This window comes from Lottia gigantea (genome assembly GCF_000327385.1).
Source record: "Lottia gigantea unplaced genomic scaffold LOTGIsca_183, whole genome shotgun sequence".
NCBI classification, from domain to species: Eukaryota; Metazoa; Mollusca; class Gastropoda; family Lottiidae; genus Lottia; species Lottia gigantea.
In genome coordinates this window covers 178,419-192,314 of record NW_008708332.1, presented here as the reverse complement: position 1 = coordinate 192,314, position 13,896 = coordinate 178,419, and the positions used below count along the sequence as shown (strand labels likewise).

General features: G+C 35.1%; 2 protein-coding genes across 2 annotated transcripts; both read left to right on the top strand.

Annotated features, from left to right (window-relative positions):
• Positions 1-2,906: 2,906 nt before the first annotated feature.
• On the top strand, positions 2,907-6,616 carry LOTGIDRAFT_174137 (hypothetical protein; the record flags this gene model as incomplete). The annotated part of the gene is made up of 3 exons (XM_009052466.1): positions 2,907-4,128; positions 4,494-4,753; positions 6,533-6,616. 3 exons carry the CDS (start codon positions 2,907-2,909, stop codon positions 6,614-6,616), a joined length of 1,566 nt encoding a protein of 521 aa, XP_009050714.1.
• Positions 6,617-10,398: 3,782 nt separating this feature from the next.
• Positions 10,399-11,491, top strand: LOTGIDRAFT_174136 (hypothetical protein; the record flags this gene model as incomplete). The annotated part of the gene is made up of 4 exons (XM_009052465.1): positions 10,399-10,503; positions 10,695-10,820; positions 11,040-11,181; positions 11,331-11,491. 4 exons carry the CDS (start codon positions 10,399-10,401, stop codon positions 11,489-11,491), a joined length of 534 nt encoding a protein of 177 aa, XP_009050713.1.
• Between the last annotated feature and the right edge of the window lie 2,405 nt (positions 11,492-13,896).

The following is a 13,896-nucleotide window of genomic DNA, read 5'->3' as shown; positions in this document are numbered from 1 at the left end:
AATTTTGGGATATCACACCTATCGACATGACGTTTGCAGCCAATAATATAAATATACCTTGACTGGTCCTTAGAGAGCAGTGTTCACTTGGAAACTGTGGCTCTCAGACAAAACTAGCTATTTTGGAATCTACTAGTTTAATTTTCACCTTGACTTTGGACCATAATATATTGGCTGCTAACTCACCTCGTATCTCTTATGTTTCCTTGTGAATTTTAATACACAACGTGAAGTAAATAAATTATTATAACCATCGAAAGTACTTTGAATCTATTAGTCACGGAATAGAATACAGACGATCACAGCAAAAAAGCATACTACTTTGTAATAGATGTTCTGACCCATTAATTGGATTTTGTCAAATACGTAGTCCGATCTACCCCATTAATTTATCGCAATTATGCATTGTAGTTTTATTCACAAATAATAAAGAGAAAATTTCACAATTATGTCACAGTGCGGCCGCCAATTCAATCTACTCAGTTATCGCCTACGTGTAAAGCTCAGAATGATTATTTAGAACTACCAGCCCATTACTCGAATGAGAGTACTTACTTTGATCCAACTTCTTTTGAAAAATTAACATCAGCATTTAATCAATCAATGACTGATCTTTGGAAACCTTTTGTCGATCAATTTCAAAATTATAAATTAACAAAATTACCCCCTAAATTAGAAAACATTGAGAATTTTCCTTTAGACGAACTGGCTCGCTTTAACTAATACCACTAATCGACCCTTTTATTTGCGTAAAGGATGTAAAGTAGGTCGTGTCGAAAATGTTGAATCCGGTTGTGTTAAGTCCATAAATGAAATCTCCTCTATGGATCACCAGTCAACCCCAAATAATAATTTTGATCACATTAATGTCCCCGAGGAACATCGCTCCACCATGCAAGATTTTCTTTCAAACAATGACGACTTATTTGCAAAAACGGATTTAGATTTAACTCAAACGGAGACTGTCAAAATGCAAATCAATACTGGTTCTCATCCACCGATTAAAATGCGACCATATCGAACCCCAATTAACCAGCGAGCCACTGTCGATACCGCCATTGACGAGATGCTCGAGGCAAATGTCATACGCCCATCTCAATCGCCATGGAGTTTTCCAGTTGTCATCGTAGGAAAAAAAGACGGTTCCAAACGTTTCTGTGTCGATTTCCGGAAACTCAATCAAATCACTAAACCCAACTCCTACCCGCTACCTTTGATTGAAGACATTCTCTCCCAGCTCCATAATAAATCTTATTTTTCCACATTGGATATAAAATCGGGTTATTGGCAAATCCTTATGGATGAAAACGATCGCGAAAAGACCGCGTTTACTTGTCACCGTGGATTATTTGAATTTAACACAATGCCTTTTGGAATTGCTAACGCTCCAGGTTTTTTCCAGAATTTAATGCAGGTCGTTCTTCAAGACCTCAACGCTTTCGCAATAGCTTATCTTGATGATATTTTAATTTTTTCTTCTTCTTTAGAAGAACATCTTTCTCATATAAACCAAGTTTTTAATCGCCTTCGAGAGCATAACCTAAAATTAAAATTGTCGAAATGTAACTTCCTCCAAAAGGAAACAAACTATCTCGGATTCATCATTACTCCAAACGGTATCAAGCCCGACCCCGAAAAAGTCCGTGCGATAAATGACTTGCAGGAACCACGCACAGTTAAAGATATTCGCAGTTTCATTGGGATGTGTGGATATTATCGCCGGTTCATTCCAAATTTTTCAAAAATCGCGGAACCCTTAATCAACCTAACGAGAAAACATGTTAAATTCGAATGGAATGCGGCACGTAGTTTAGCGTTTCAGAAATTAAAAGATCATCTTACCTCTATACCTCTGTTAATCTACCCAGACCCTAACAAACCATATGGGCATTTTTCAATAAAAGCGAAAATTCTTGTCCTGAAAAGATTTTGTGAATTTATGTTTAAATAAACAAGTCAATTTTAGTGGGAGAAGTATATTATGTGTCAATGTACAAAATAAAGTAGGAAGCAAAAGCTGTCCATCGTTATCATTGAACAAAATTAATTTGAATGGTCGGAATTGCCATATTTTGCATGTCCCTAATACAAGTAAAGGTAAAACAGACTTTGAATTTGATAAAATTTTGGATTCCAAAGTAAACAATATATAATTTCTAATCATAACAACATACTCAAGATTAATTTCCATAAACTAGTTGATCAGTTTATATATAATAATTCATGTAAAATAGCATTTTGTAGTTGTCCCTAAAAATTTGTCAACTACGAAACGATTTTCTTTTTTTGCTGGCAGTCAAGGTGAGTTACATCCCTTGTTTCCTAGGAAGTGTCTTGCTACTTACACTACATCCTTGTAACAAAATGGCAGCATCTTGGAAGTGAGCATAAACCTTTGAAGAAGAATTTCGAAATTTGGTAAGTTAAGATACCAAATATTTTTGTACTTGTCCACTTGGTAACAGTGATTCTGACATACATGCACTTGCTAAAATTTCACAGAATTTTCTGATTTGAAACCTAATTGGTTGCTTTCATCAAAGCATATGAAAAAATTCTGTAAGTTGTGATAGTGGCTGAATCTCCCGCCCTTTTCTGCAAATATGTCAACTGCGAAACGATAGTTGTGATTTCGTTGTTGACAAATTGTTTCGTAGTGGAATTTATTGCAGAAATGTTACTATTATACATAATATATGTAATTTGATATGTATTTCCTTTCAAAAATAAGATCGTATATGACACTAAAAAAATTATTTCGTAAAAGTAGTATGTTTATGTCTTTTCAGGTGCGATAACATAGCCATGCCGCTAACCTACTTCTGATAGCTTCTGTACTGTTTGGCCTGAGCGGCAGTTTTCATATTTATGAAAATGTCATATTTAGACCTATTAGTGAGTTTAGTATGTCACGATCCCGTTGGCTCGTAACATTTGTCATTGATTTGAAACCCTCCCAAAATTTCATCTCCTCCCTTAAGTTAGACGCGACGCACGCTTTTACCTCGTTATATACAGTTATTAATAATTATTCTTCTAAAACAAATGATATCTTCTTTGATAAATTGTTATCGAATAATTTACAACAGACCCGCATTGTCCACAACCAATATAATGAGTTGATGCTTCGCGCTTCGCAGTTCACCTTGTTAAAGAAAAAACGTCCACGTAGAGCTCTTCTTCCCATTGTAGGCAAAGCTTTGAGTTTTCTCTTCGGTACAGTTTCTACATCAGATTTAAAAGTCATTAATACTAATATTGATAAATTAGCTGCGAAACAAACGGATATTATTCATGTTCTCGATAAAAGTCTATCTATTTTAAATACTTCTCGAATTGAAATTGCAAAGAATAGAGTATCAATTAACGCATTAGTTTACAACTTAAAGGCTTTTGAACCTCAAGTTACTCAACTTTTAACTGACGTTACCAAAGAAGTAAATAAAGTTAAGGGATTTCTACAATTAACCTCTAAAATTAACTTCATCATAAAAGAATTACAAAATATCATATTTCAAGGATTAAAATATTTCGATCACCTTAATCTCCAATTAAATATGCTATCTCTCGGACACATTTCTCCAAGTACTATTTCTCCTTCGGATCTTAAATCCTTGTTAGGTACGATTAATGGACACTTACCTACTTCAGTCCATTTACCTGTTGACCCAGATGACCATCTTTGGAAATATTATAAATTTTTAACGTGTTCTGCTGTGTTATCAAGCGACACCTTATTAATCATTTTTAATTTACCCTTACTAGATTCAAATAGGAAACTAGAAATTTTTCAAGCCCATAATTTACCCGTGCCGTTTACTTCTAAACGTATAATAAACGACACGCATGATCTTCAAACAATGGTAGCAGTTCATGAACTTGAAAGTGAATATCTGGCAGTTAACGCTGAACGCACTCAATTCGCTCTTTTACAACCCAGCGAGGTTGACCGTTGTTCTCATGCAATCATCCATTTCTGTTCTATCCATAGTCCCCTTTACCCGATAAATTTGAGTAAATTATGTATTACGGCCCTGTTCATGAAAAATCAGAAATTGTCCAAACAAGTAGGCAAAGTTAATATTCAGACCAAATCAGTTTTTCCTATGGCCACTTATTTAATGGACGGTATCTGGGCTATTAGTTCACATGAGTCCATCCACTTTACCTTGGTTTGTTATAACAAACACTACTCTAATAATCAAATTACTGCCCATCCCCCTCTTGAATTAATCAAACTCAACATGACCTGTTCAGCTTCAAATGCACACCTCACTCTTTCGCCTTATTTTCAAAGAGAAAGTCGTTTCCATTCTCAACACGCATTTCAAAATCTAAAAAATTTAAACTATCAACGATTCATTTATGGAAACCATTGCGCTCCGCGTTGCCAAATACTTCAATCCCGTCTCTACCGGACCATCTTCGCGGACTAAAGAAAGTACCAATCAAATCTCTTATTAACCAACTCCATAAACTCAATGATGTTTCAGTTAAGGACAAACCATGGGCACATTGGCATCTTTTGTCAACAGGGATAGGCAGTTTCATTGGGGTGGCTTTTATTTTAATGTTAATCGTTTATTGTATCAAATCTAAACTCCAAAACTCAGCCAAACGGTACATGAACAAAGAAGGTGACGCTATTAAGTATGAGGTCATACGTAAGAGGGTGTCAGCTAAAACTGTAAGCGGAAATACGCAAGACAGGGAGAACACTACCCCTACACCTTTAATACTAGAGGAAGAAATGGTAAAAGAAGGAATGGTGAAACATATTTACTCGACTCTACAATTAACCACGTGATGTTATTGGTTAATTTTACTAAATGTTCCAGTTTTAAAATGTTCCAGTTTTCATGTTCCAGTTATGATTGGTTAATTTTACCAAGTGTTGCAGTTTTAATGTTCCAGTTTTCATGTTCCAGTTATGATTGGTTAATTTTACCAAATGTTCCAGTTTTCGTGTTCCAGTTATGATTGGTTAATTTTACCAAATGTTTCAGTTTTTATGTTCCAGTTATGATTGGTTAATTTTACCAAATGTTTCAGTTTTTATGTTCCAGTAAACAATGTTCCAGTTAAACAATGTTCCAGTTATTCAATATGGAATTATAAGGATGTGTTATTATTCGAATTGTGTGAGTTTATTCATGTTCCAGTTTTTCAATTTGGAATTATATGGATGTGGTGTTTTATACGGACAGTACGATTATGGATATTGTGTATTTTTAATTTTGTGTATATACGTTAACTCATAATGAGACAATTCAATAGACATTTTTTTTATATTTTTATATACATATATATATATTATATTTACATCGGTGGTTGTACAACTCGTCTAACCCAATTTTTAAGTCATTAATTTAAGCTGTTTTGCAGCTTAAATTGGTAAAGAATAGAAGGAATGTTGCAAAATGCATTAGGAATGACAATACGTGTCAAACTTATTAATTAACATTCCAGCCACTTGAAGTTAAATGTCCATTGTCATTGTTTAGACAGCTCCTAGATCAAAGGGATTCATATTAAGTAATATTTCACAGCCTTGAGCAACTTTTGTCTTTGACAGCAATAACTCTTTGTCCAGATATAACTCATTAATTAAGTTACTAGTAATTGTTATAAAAGATTATACATTATGTCAACAATGTCACATGGTCAGTCCTTTGGCCAAATAAGTCTTATCATCCAATCAGGTTCCTAGATTAGGGACGCTTACGTGTTGACCAATAAGAAACCAGGATTATCCCTGAAGCTTAATAAAACCAGGAGACCCCTTTGAATAGACGAGGTTCCAGCTCAACAACCAAGGAGGTGGTTTACCTTTACACCACACGGCCAAGTTAATTTATGTATTCTATGTTTTAATCAACCATTACCATGCCAATAAACCTTTCATACCAACAATAGTCTTATGTGTTACATATGAGATGAAAAATTTACAACGAATGAAAAATGAAAAACATGGTCTCTCTGGAAATTAGTTCTTATTGGTCTCGGAATTTTAATTACTATATTAATAATATATGTTTTGGCTCTAAAATATTGTAAGTCTGGAGGACTGCGGCGACTGCATATGAGCAGATCAGAGACGACAAATTATCTGCTTCATATTACGAAACACCAGCCTACTACATAGTCCATTCTATATCGATATTGTTAGGGATTCTGGGATCTTTACGTCAGTCATACATGTATTTATAAATACTTTATGAAGTGACAGTAAGGAAGTCTTTGCAGAGGAAATTCTATACCATATGTAGGAATACCGTTGTAGGAATTTATAACTTGCTGTCAGAGGACACATTAGATGATGTGGTACAAATGGACGTGATGTCAATCTACATAATTGTCGACTTGCAATACACGAAGCAATGTGCTTTGATAATGAGTTTGGTCGCAGCTATGGTCTCGGTACGATTGTATTTGTTAAATTCGGTCGGTAGTTTAAACTATGGATATGAGTGCATTGTAAGGGTCTTAATATTTATATAATCCAATTTATACATGTATTTTCATATTCTAGGCTGAGGAAACGGACTCTCAGCCACCGATGTTTAAGCTGAAAAGACCAATAAATCAAGGACCGGGAAAAATCCAAAACAGATAGTGTTCAACGCTTAAAATCTTAAGTAAGGTCACTAGACGTTAGGCTAGACAATTATCCTGTGTTTATTATTAATACAATATCTTTTTATAATAAAAAATAATGATTCATAACATAAAGTAGTATCTAAAAAATGGCATCATCATTTGTGTTCAGTTTTATTGGATCAATTTTTAGAACCAGTTCAATAAAAAGGAGGAAAATGATATTGACATGAATTATTAAGATGTTTAGATATTTTACTGCTATCAATCTCACTGCTAAATGCTGCAGTATTTGTGTAGCTAAAGGAAGAACATTTGTTCAAACATTTAAATCTCTAGTGTTTACCAAGATTTGCAGATACAAATGGATGTATGTTAACAAGTGTGCTTGAGAAAAAAAACTGAAACCTTTCTTCGTGAATCCACGTCTATGCTGAAAATCCATGATGGGGAATGTTATACTTACACACCAGGGTCCAAACAAATGGAATTTAATGTAGGAAAGAATTGAGGATATGACTGCTTAACCAATTACACCTCTAAAAAACCTCCAATTTGGATTGGATCAAACTCATTAAGAGAAATCGTGTTGGCACACAACAACTGAATGAGTTGGCAAGCTTTCAAAAGTTCACGACACTTACTGAGTTGTCGATACAAGTAACTGGAATTTAAATTAGCATTTTACTGTCCCACCTCAGTGGTTTTAAAATCGCATTTATTCCGACCTGGGGAAATAATTCCCAAAGTAATAATTTTTGTTTTATTTGAAAGTACAAATAGACCCAATAGACTTCCCAGGAAAAAGTTTCAAAAAATCCGGCTTTGGGAAAAAACATTTTGGCGGATTGACATTCAAAAAGGCACTCCTATTGACTGGAAAATCAGAATTTTCTCATCTGACGTCTGACCTGGGAACAAAATTTCCAAAAGAATGTTTTAGATCATAGTAATGTTTCTGAAGTCATGAAGATACACCATCCTCATGCTGATCTGGCAGTTTGCAAACTCATTAAAAGAAATCGTGTTGGCACACTTTAACAACTGGATGAGTTGGCAAGCTTTCAAAAGGTCAAGACACTGACCGATTTTTCGATACAAGTAACTGAAATTTAAATGAGCATTTTACTGTCTCACCTCTGGTTTTAAAATCGCCTTTTGTCTCTTTATGACTTGGAATATCTGCTCAAATCTGTATTTGGTTCTTTTTTTTTAGGTTGGCATCGGATTCATGGAGACTACATTGTAGTCATCTGCCAAGAGTTTTTGGATGGAAAATGTTTTGTTAAACCTTATATCTGTATGGATTTTATTATAAATATGTTATAAATAACAGTAAGAAAATGTTAACAAAAAGTGAGGGAAGTCTATACTATACGTTACACAGATAGTGTTCAACGCTTGAAATCTAAATTCACTAGCTTTGCAGCAAGGAGCCCTTGATTTTACTCATGCTCGACTATGGTGAAACTTTGGAATGTTACCCTGGTAGACGAATCCGCATTTATCTTTATATTTATATTGGTTTTTGTTTTATTTGAAAGTACAAACAGACCCCAGAACAAAGTTTCAAAAAATCCGGCTTTGGGAAAAAAATTTTGGCGGATTGAAATTCCCAAAGAAAAGATTTGTTAAGATCTGTTTCTGAAGTCATGAAGATGCACCACCCCCTGTTGATCTGGCAATGTGCAGTGGCCATAGATGCGCTGAAGGTAATAAACCCAACAATAAATAACTCTTGTTCATGTTCAGATATATTTTGGTGGAGAAATTGCAGACCACTATTGCAAAGCCGTTCAGAAGTGGGAAGGTTGCCACTGTTGTTTCCATCCATTGCCAGTTTGTTCTTGTGAGAATTATCGAGATTCTGACCACTTCAGACTACAACAAACTACTCCTCGGCGCTGGCTTATTTATGAAAAAGATCAAGAACGTACTAGACAAGCAAAGATAATTATGTACTTGGAAGGGGCCACAACAACATCCTACAGAGTGTCCAGGACATCCGTATTACTTTACGTTAGAAGAGTTGCAACATTCATCGTCTGCATAATTTTGCCTCCACAGGACTCCTGAATGCAAATTGTTTAATTTTTACTGTTCTGTTGTTTGGTTCCATACAAAAAAAAATATTTGTCAATTTGATTATCAATATATACAGATAAAGGATGATTTCCGAAAATAGCACCCTATTACCCGAAAAAAACATCACGTGACCATTATGTTATGGTTTGCTATCCAAATAATAAGTGTCAACATAGTATCAATATAATTATTTTTTTTATGCCATCTACTTGAATGCTTTGTTGAAACGATTTTGGACAGGGATCTATCACTTTTTTTTTAATGCCGTAAAAAAATTCTATTAATGTAGGGATAGACATTTGTGTATTGGTTTTTCGGAAATTTAATCGACCTTCTAGAGACATTGTAAACGGTTGGCTTCAATCATACAATCTGGATGTCAGTGGTGTGGTCAACTGTTTCAACACCAACTAGGAAAAAAGGCTAGCCGCTGTGACAGTTATATGTGATGGTGGATGGAGCAAGAGGAGCCATAAGCACTCTTGGAGGTGTTGGCATCATAATTGGACAAGTGGCCCGAAAGCTGCCCCATATTGGCATTCGGAACAAATACTGCTACACATGTTCCTTAGCAGAGAGCCGAAAAAAGATCCCGAGCAACATCAGTGTTTTAAGAATTGGGATGAGTCGATTCAAGCTATGGAGGCAGATATTTTTGTGGAAGGCTTTATGAATGCTGAGAAAGATTATGGTGTTCGCTACATGCGCCTTGTTGCAGATGGTGATAGTTCTGTATATGCACGAATACAGGAGACAGTACCAATTTGGGGTCCTCATGTAACTAAGCTGGAATGTGCAAATCATACATGTAAATGCCTCAGAAGATTGGAAAAACTGGTTGACATACTACCAAAACTAAAATAAGAGGAAAGTTGACCTTCCTTCTGAAGAAAACCGATCCTTGGCTTGCAAGAAATTAATTCATGGCATTAAGAACTGCATTTAACATGTTTTTGGCGACCATACCAGGTGTTCTGACTTCCGCCACAAACCGCAATTCCAAGTACAGAAAATAATCCTACCTCAACCTGTGAAGATGAATAATCTGAATCCGTTATATCAGTTATGGGAGACCAGCAAGACTTTTAGACTGATGGTACTTTTTTGAAAGATCAGCAAGATTCCAGCTTAGCGGTACCAAGAAGAAGATTGTCTGCAGCTAACATATTCGAAGTTTGCCCACTATTGAACCGCATTGCATCCAAAGCTGAAAGATTACTTGGTAACTTCACCACAAATCTAACTGAGGTCTGGATGAATATTCGTGCCAAGTTTGATGGTGGAAAATTTTTTCAACAGATGCTCATGAGGGTCTTGGCAAGATTTGGGAACCAAGTGGTCACCTATGGTTTGGAAAAAGGTGACGCACACAGAACCAACCAGTTCCTTTCGATGTTAGTATGATAACAGAGAGAAGCATCTCCAACTTAGTGCTCGACCTGTGTACAAAGCAAATCGCTGGAAAAGACGGATGACTGGGAGAAAACAAAGCGATTCCATAAAAGCTAGACAGGAATATGGTCCAGATGCCATCGAGGTTGTTGCTGATCATTCTTCTCACCAGCTTTCAATTTTGAAAGCGAAATTTAACAAAGATTTCGTACAGCTGTTCAAAGAGCGGGTGAAGAAGTTTTTGAAGCAACCATCTCCCAGGATTCAGACATATGGCATGATGAAAGACGGAAAAGACTTACTTCATCTAACTTTGGAGACATAATGGCACGGACTCTGGAAATCGCAGTTACACGATTCATCAAGAGGTTACTATATTCCACTTTCAAAGGAAACAGGTTTACGAAGATTGGATTAGCTGCAGTGAAGGTAACAGTTTTGTGCAAAGAAAGCTACAGATGGTGACCCCGTTACAGTAAAGCATACAGGCTTACAGATTCTTCACAGTCATCCATTTCTTGCTGCAAGCACAGAATTGTGTCATCATGTTCTCATGAACAAACAGTTGACATTCTCGGAGGCAGCAAAATCTCCACATCAGCTCCATATTTTAATAATAGTTATTGAACTTGTGGGTGAATAAGATGTTACCAAAGCTGACAGCATTCTACTACGCTTGTCAACTACCTGAACTGTGTGCACAAAGATATGGGAGAAGTCCTAGCATCAGAGAACCTGGTGTCTGCGTAAGTAATATATATATTTTTTTTCAACTGTTAACAATTAAATTTAACTTCACTGTTGTTTTTTGGCCCATCCCAGTATACTTATAGAAACAAATGGAATGTAAGAAATGACCAGGTAAGTCTTATTGATAATAAAATACATTAACAATAATGACAATGACATCTTAGCTATTAATAATTGAGATTTTCTGATTCTTATATTCTAAAATTATTTAACAGTATTTACAGAAGGATGCCAAACCAAAACAAGGACGTTGTAAGCCTAGTTGTAGTGGCACCAAACTACCTCCAGATCTACCAACAAGGCAACGTTTTGTGGGTCGGGAAATTTCCCACAGGTGGATAGTTTATGAGTCATCAGGTAAATTGAGCATTTCATTTATTTCTCTGGATGCTACAAGTAGTGTCTATTAGATGGCATAAAAGACAATTTCTATATTTCATACAGTACATCTTATATTTTACCTGGTTAAACAAAACAATTTGTTTTTCTTTATATATTATTTGTAGACAATTGCAAATGGTACCGTGGCAGTGTTTTAGATGTTACCTCTGGTCTTGATGGTAACCCTGATGCTGACATTTATTACCATTCAGAAGATGAAACATATTCCATCAACCATCTAGTGCAGGATTTCAAAGAGGATTCGGTCAAATTTATTGATGCATAATATGCATGTGTGAGTAGACACATTACTCCTTTTGGAGAAAGAAGATGTGCTGTGTGATTCATACAACTTAAGATGTGTTGTGTCTTCATTGTAAAGGGTCGATCATTCGGACCATTGGCTTGAATTGGATTCAAATTTTTGTTTTAAGAATGAAACTAAATAGAAAGTTAAAAACATGTTAAAATCACTTAAAATTCATTTGATAGTCGATAAAAATAATCGCATAGATGGACAGTTCTAAGAGTATTTGAAAGCCAATTGCAGGTAAAAGCTATCATACTCATTCTTAAAAAAAGTAGTCCAAAAACAAAATGGCTTACTTTCTAACAAATTGAGTCTATGTTCTGAAAGGTTTTGTGATAAATTGGATTTCTTTTGCAGATTCTAAGCCTCGGCTAATTTCCCTTAGTTATATAAGGTTTGGTTCAATGACAAAGTAATACTGAATTAATCAAGGTTTTATTGGAGTGAAATACCCTAATTTTGACAAATAATTGGTTAGTACATTTTTCTAAACTTTTCTTAACCTTTTTTTTTTTATCGTTTTTAGTGATTATTGAGCTTATGACACGTCCTGATACCTTGACAAGTAACTTTTAAGAATGTGTAATCTTCTCGACAATTCACTTCAAGGGAGGTAACTAATAAAAACAAGCTAATTCTTGCCAGCATTTCATTTATGCACTGAAATCAGGACAAATGGTAAATGTTTCAGTATATATGTGTTTATTTTTACAATTTAAATCATAATACTAGTAAAGTGGGATAGCATTTTAACAGGAAACCAAATGTAGGTTATTGTTTCGATTGTTATGTCAAGGGAGGTAACTACGGGCATGGAATACAACTGATCTTAAGCTTCGTCAATAACATTTAGGTTATTAGTATAACGAAGTAAAAGTGGATGATAACAGCAAAAGCTATATAAAATATAGGAGAAAGAATAACATAAACCACCGATGACAACTGCGATTTCAGCACCTAGATATGATGTCAAAACGAAGGTTTCATTATGAAAATATCTATACTGAATCAAATTGAATTGCAAAATACAGTTGTACTCTGTTAATACTTAGAAATTTAATCAACTATAATTGAACGATTCATATGGTGCCTATATTAAGTAATGTGATATTTTATAAGTCAATCTATATCGTCGTGATTTTCAGTACATATACTTAAGATATTATACTAAGTGGCGAATAACTGATGAAGATCGCCTTAGAGGAAGCTAATGGGTGTCTATATATATTTTTGCATAGGCGCTAGATTTCCAGCGACCCATCTGTTGCATGTGAGAATCAGTGTAGGCTTGGGAGGGTTCTGTGGTGGCAGCGCCAATTTGAAAGCTATGAGCTTTATACGTGTATAAGCTTAATCCGTTACCATTAAACATGAATACAGTGTGGATGTGAATTCGTGACTATCAATTAAAAAAATCCCCTTTACAAAATATTGGATCGTGCTTATTGCCAAGTGTCTGAATAAACGACCATAATGCTCTTACTGAATCTGCATTTCCCAATTTCGTTGAAAACCCGAGACGAAGTGACGCTAGGAAACGCCCTTAGAGTTAAGTATAGTAACAATGGATTTGCCTCCCTTTGTACTTAAATAAATCTAAGCTGTATTAATCTTTAGCCCAGACAAAATTAATATCTTGGTTCTCATACAATCCATCTTAAAATATAGACGAGGAAAGGCGGTTTTTATTGTATTGTTTTTATTTTCAATGAAAATTTCAATTATAGTAAATAATATTCTGAAAAAGATTTAACCTGTTTCATTCAATGTAACTAAATGTGTAAGCCATGTTTCCTACATGTAATAGTAATTTCACTGCTTAATACAGTGCACTTTCAGAATAATAAAGTAATAATTTCAAAATAAATGAAATCTGACTTTATGTTTGTCATCTGTCAAATTTAACGATCATCCTCGAGCTGTTTTCTAATCATTCTTGTACCATGAACTTAATAATTAAAATCCCGGTGTCCTTAAACGACGATAGCAGGTGTGGATTTTTGGGCGCAAAGTGGTACCGTATCCATTGTGTACAATCCGCCAGGGAGACTGTCTCTGGCCGTGAATACCGAGGGATTGAGCTGGCTGTGGGTATTTTAAAGTTCAAAACCGTATTCAACTAAATCTTTATTTATCGGGCTTGTCTCTACAGGCTTTTAATTTACATCAAGGGAGAATACAACCATGCCTTGGATAAATTATGTTGAAATATGGGAAAACTATGCCATACCCAACTACACACACTTTTCAAGTCATGGCTTTAAAGTTGTCACTTCATGTGTCGATGAAGTCATTTGGTTCACACTGTAGACAAGTAACTACAGTGCACTGAAATTAGGTCACAGTCAACTGGCACCAGTAGACACAAGAACATCAGTACA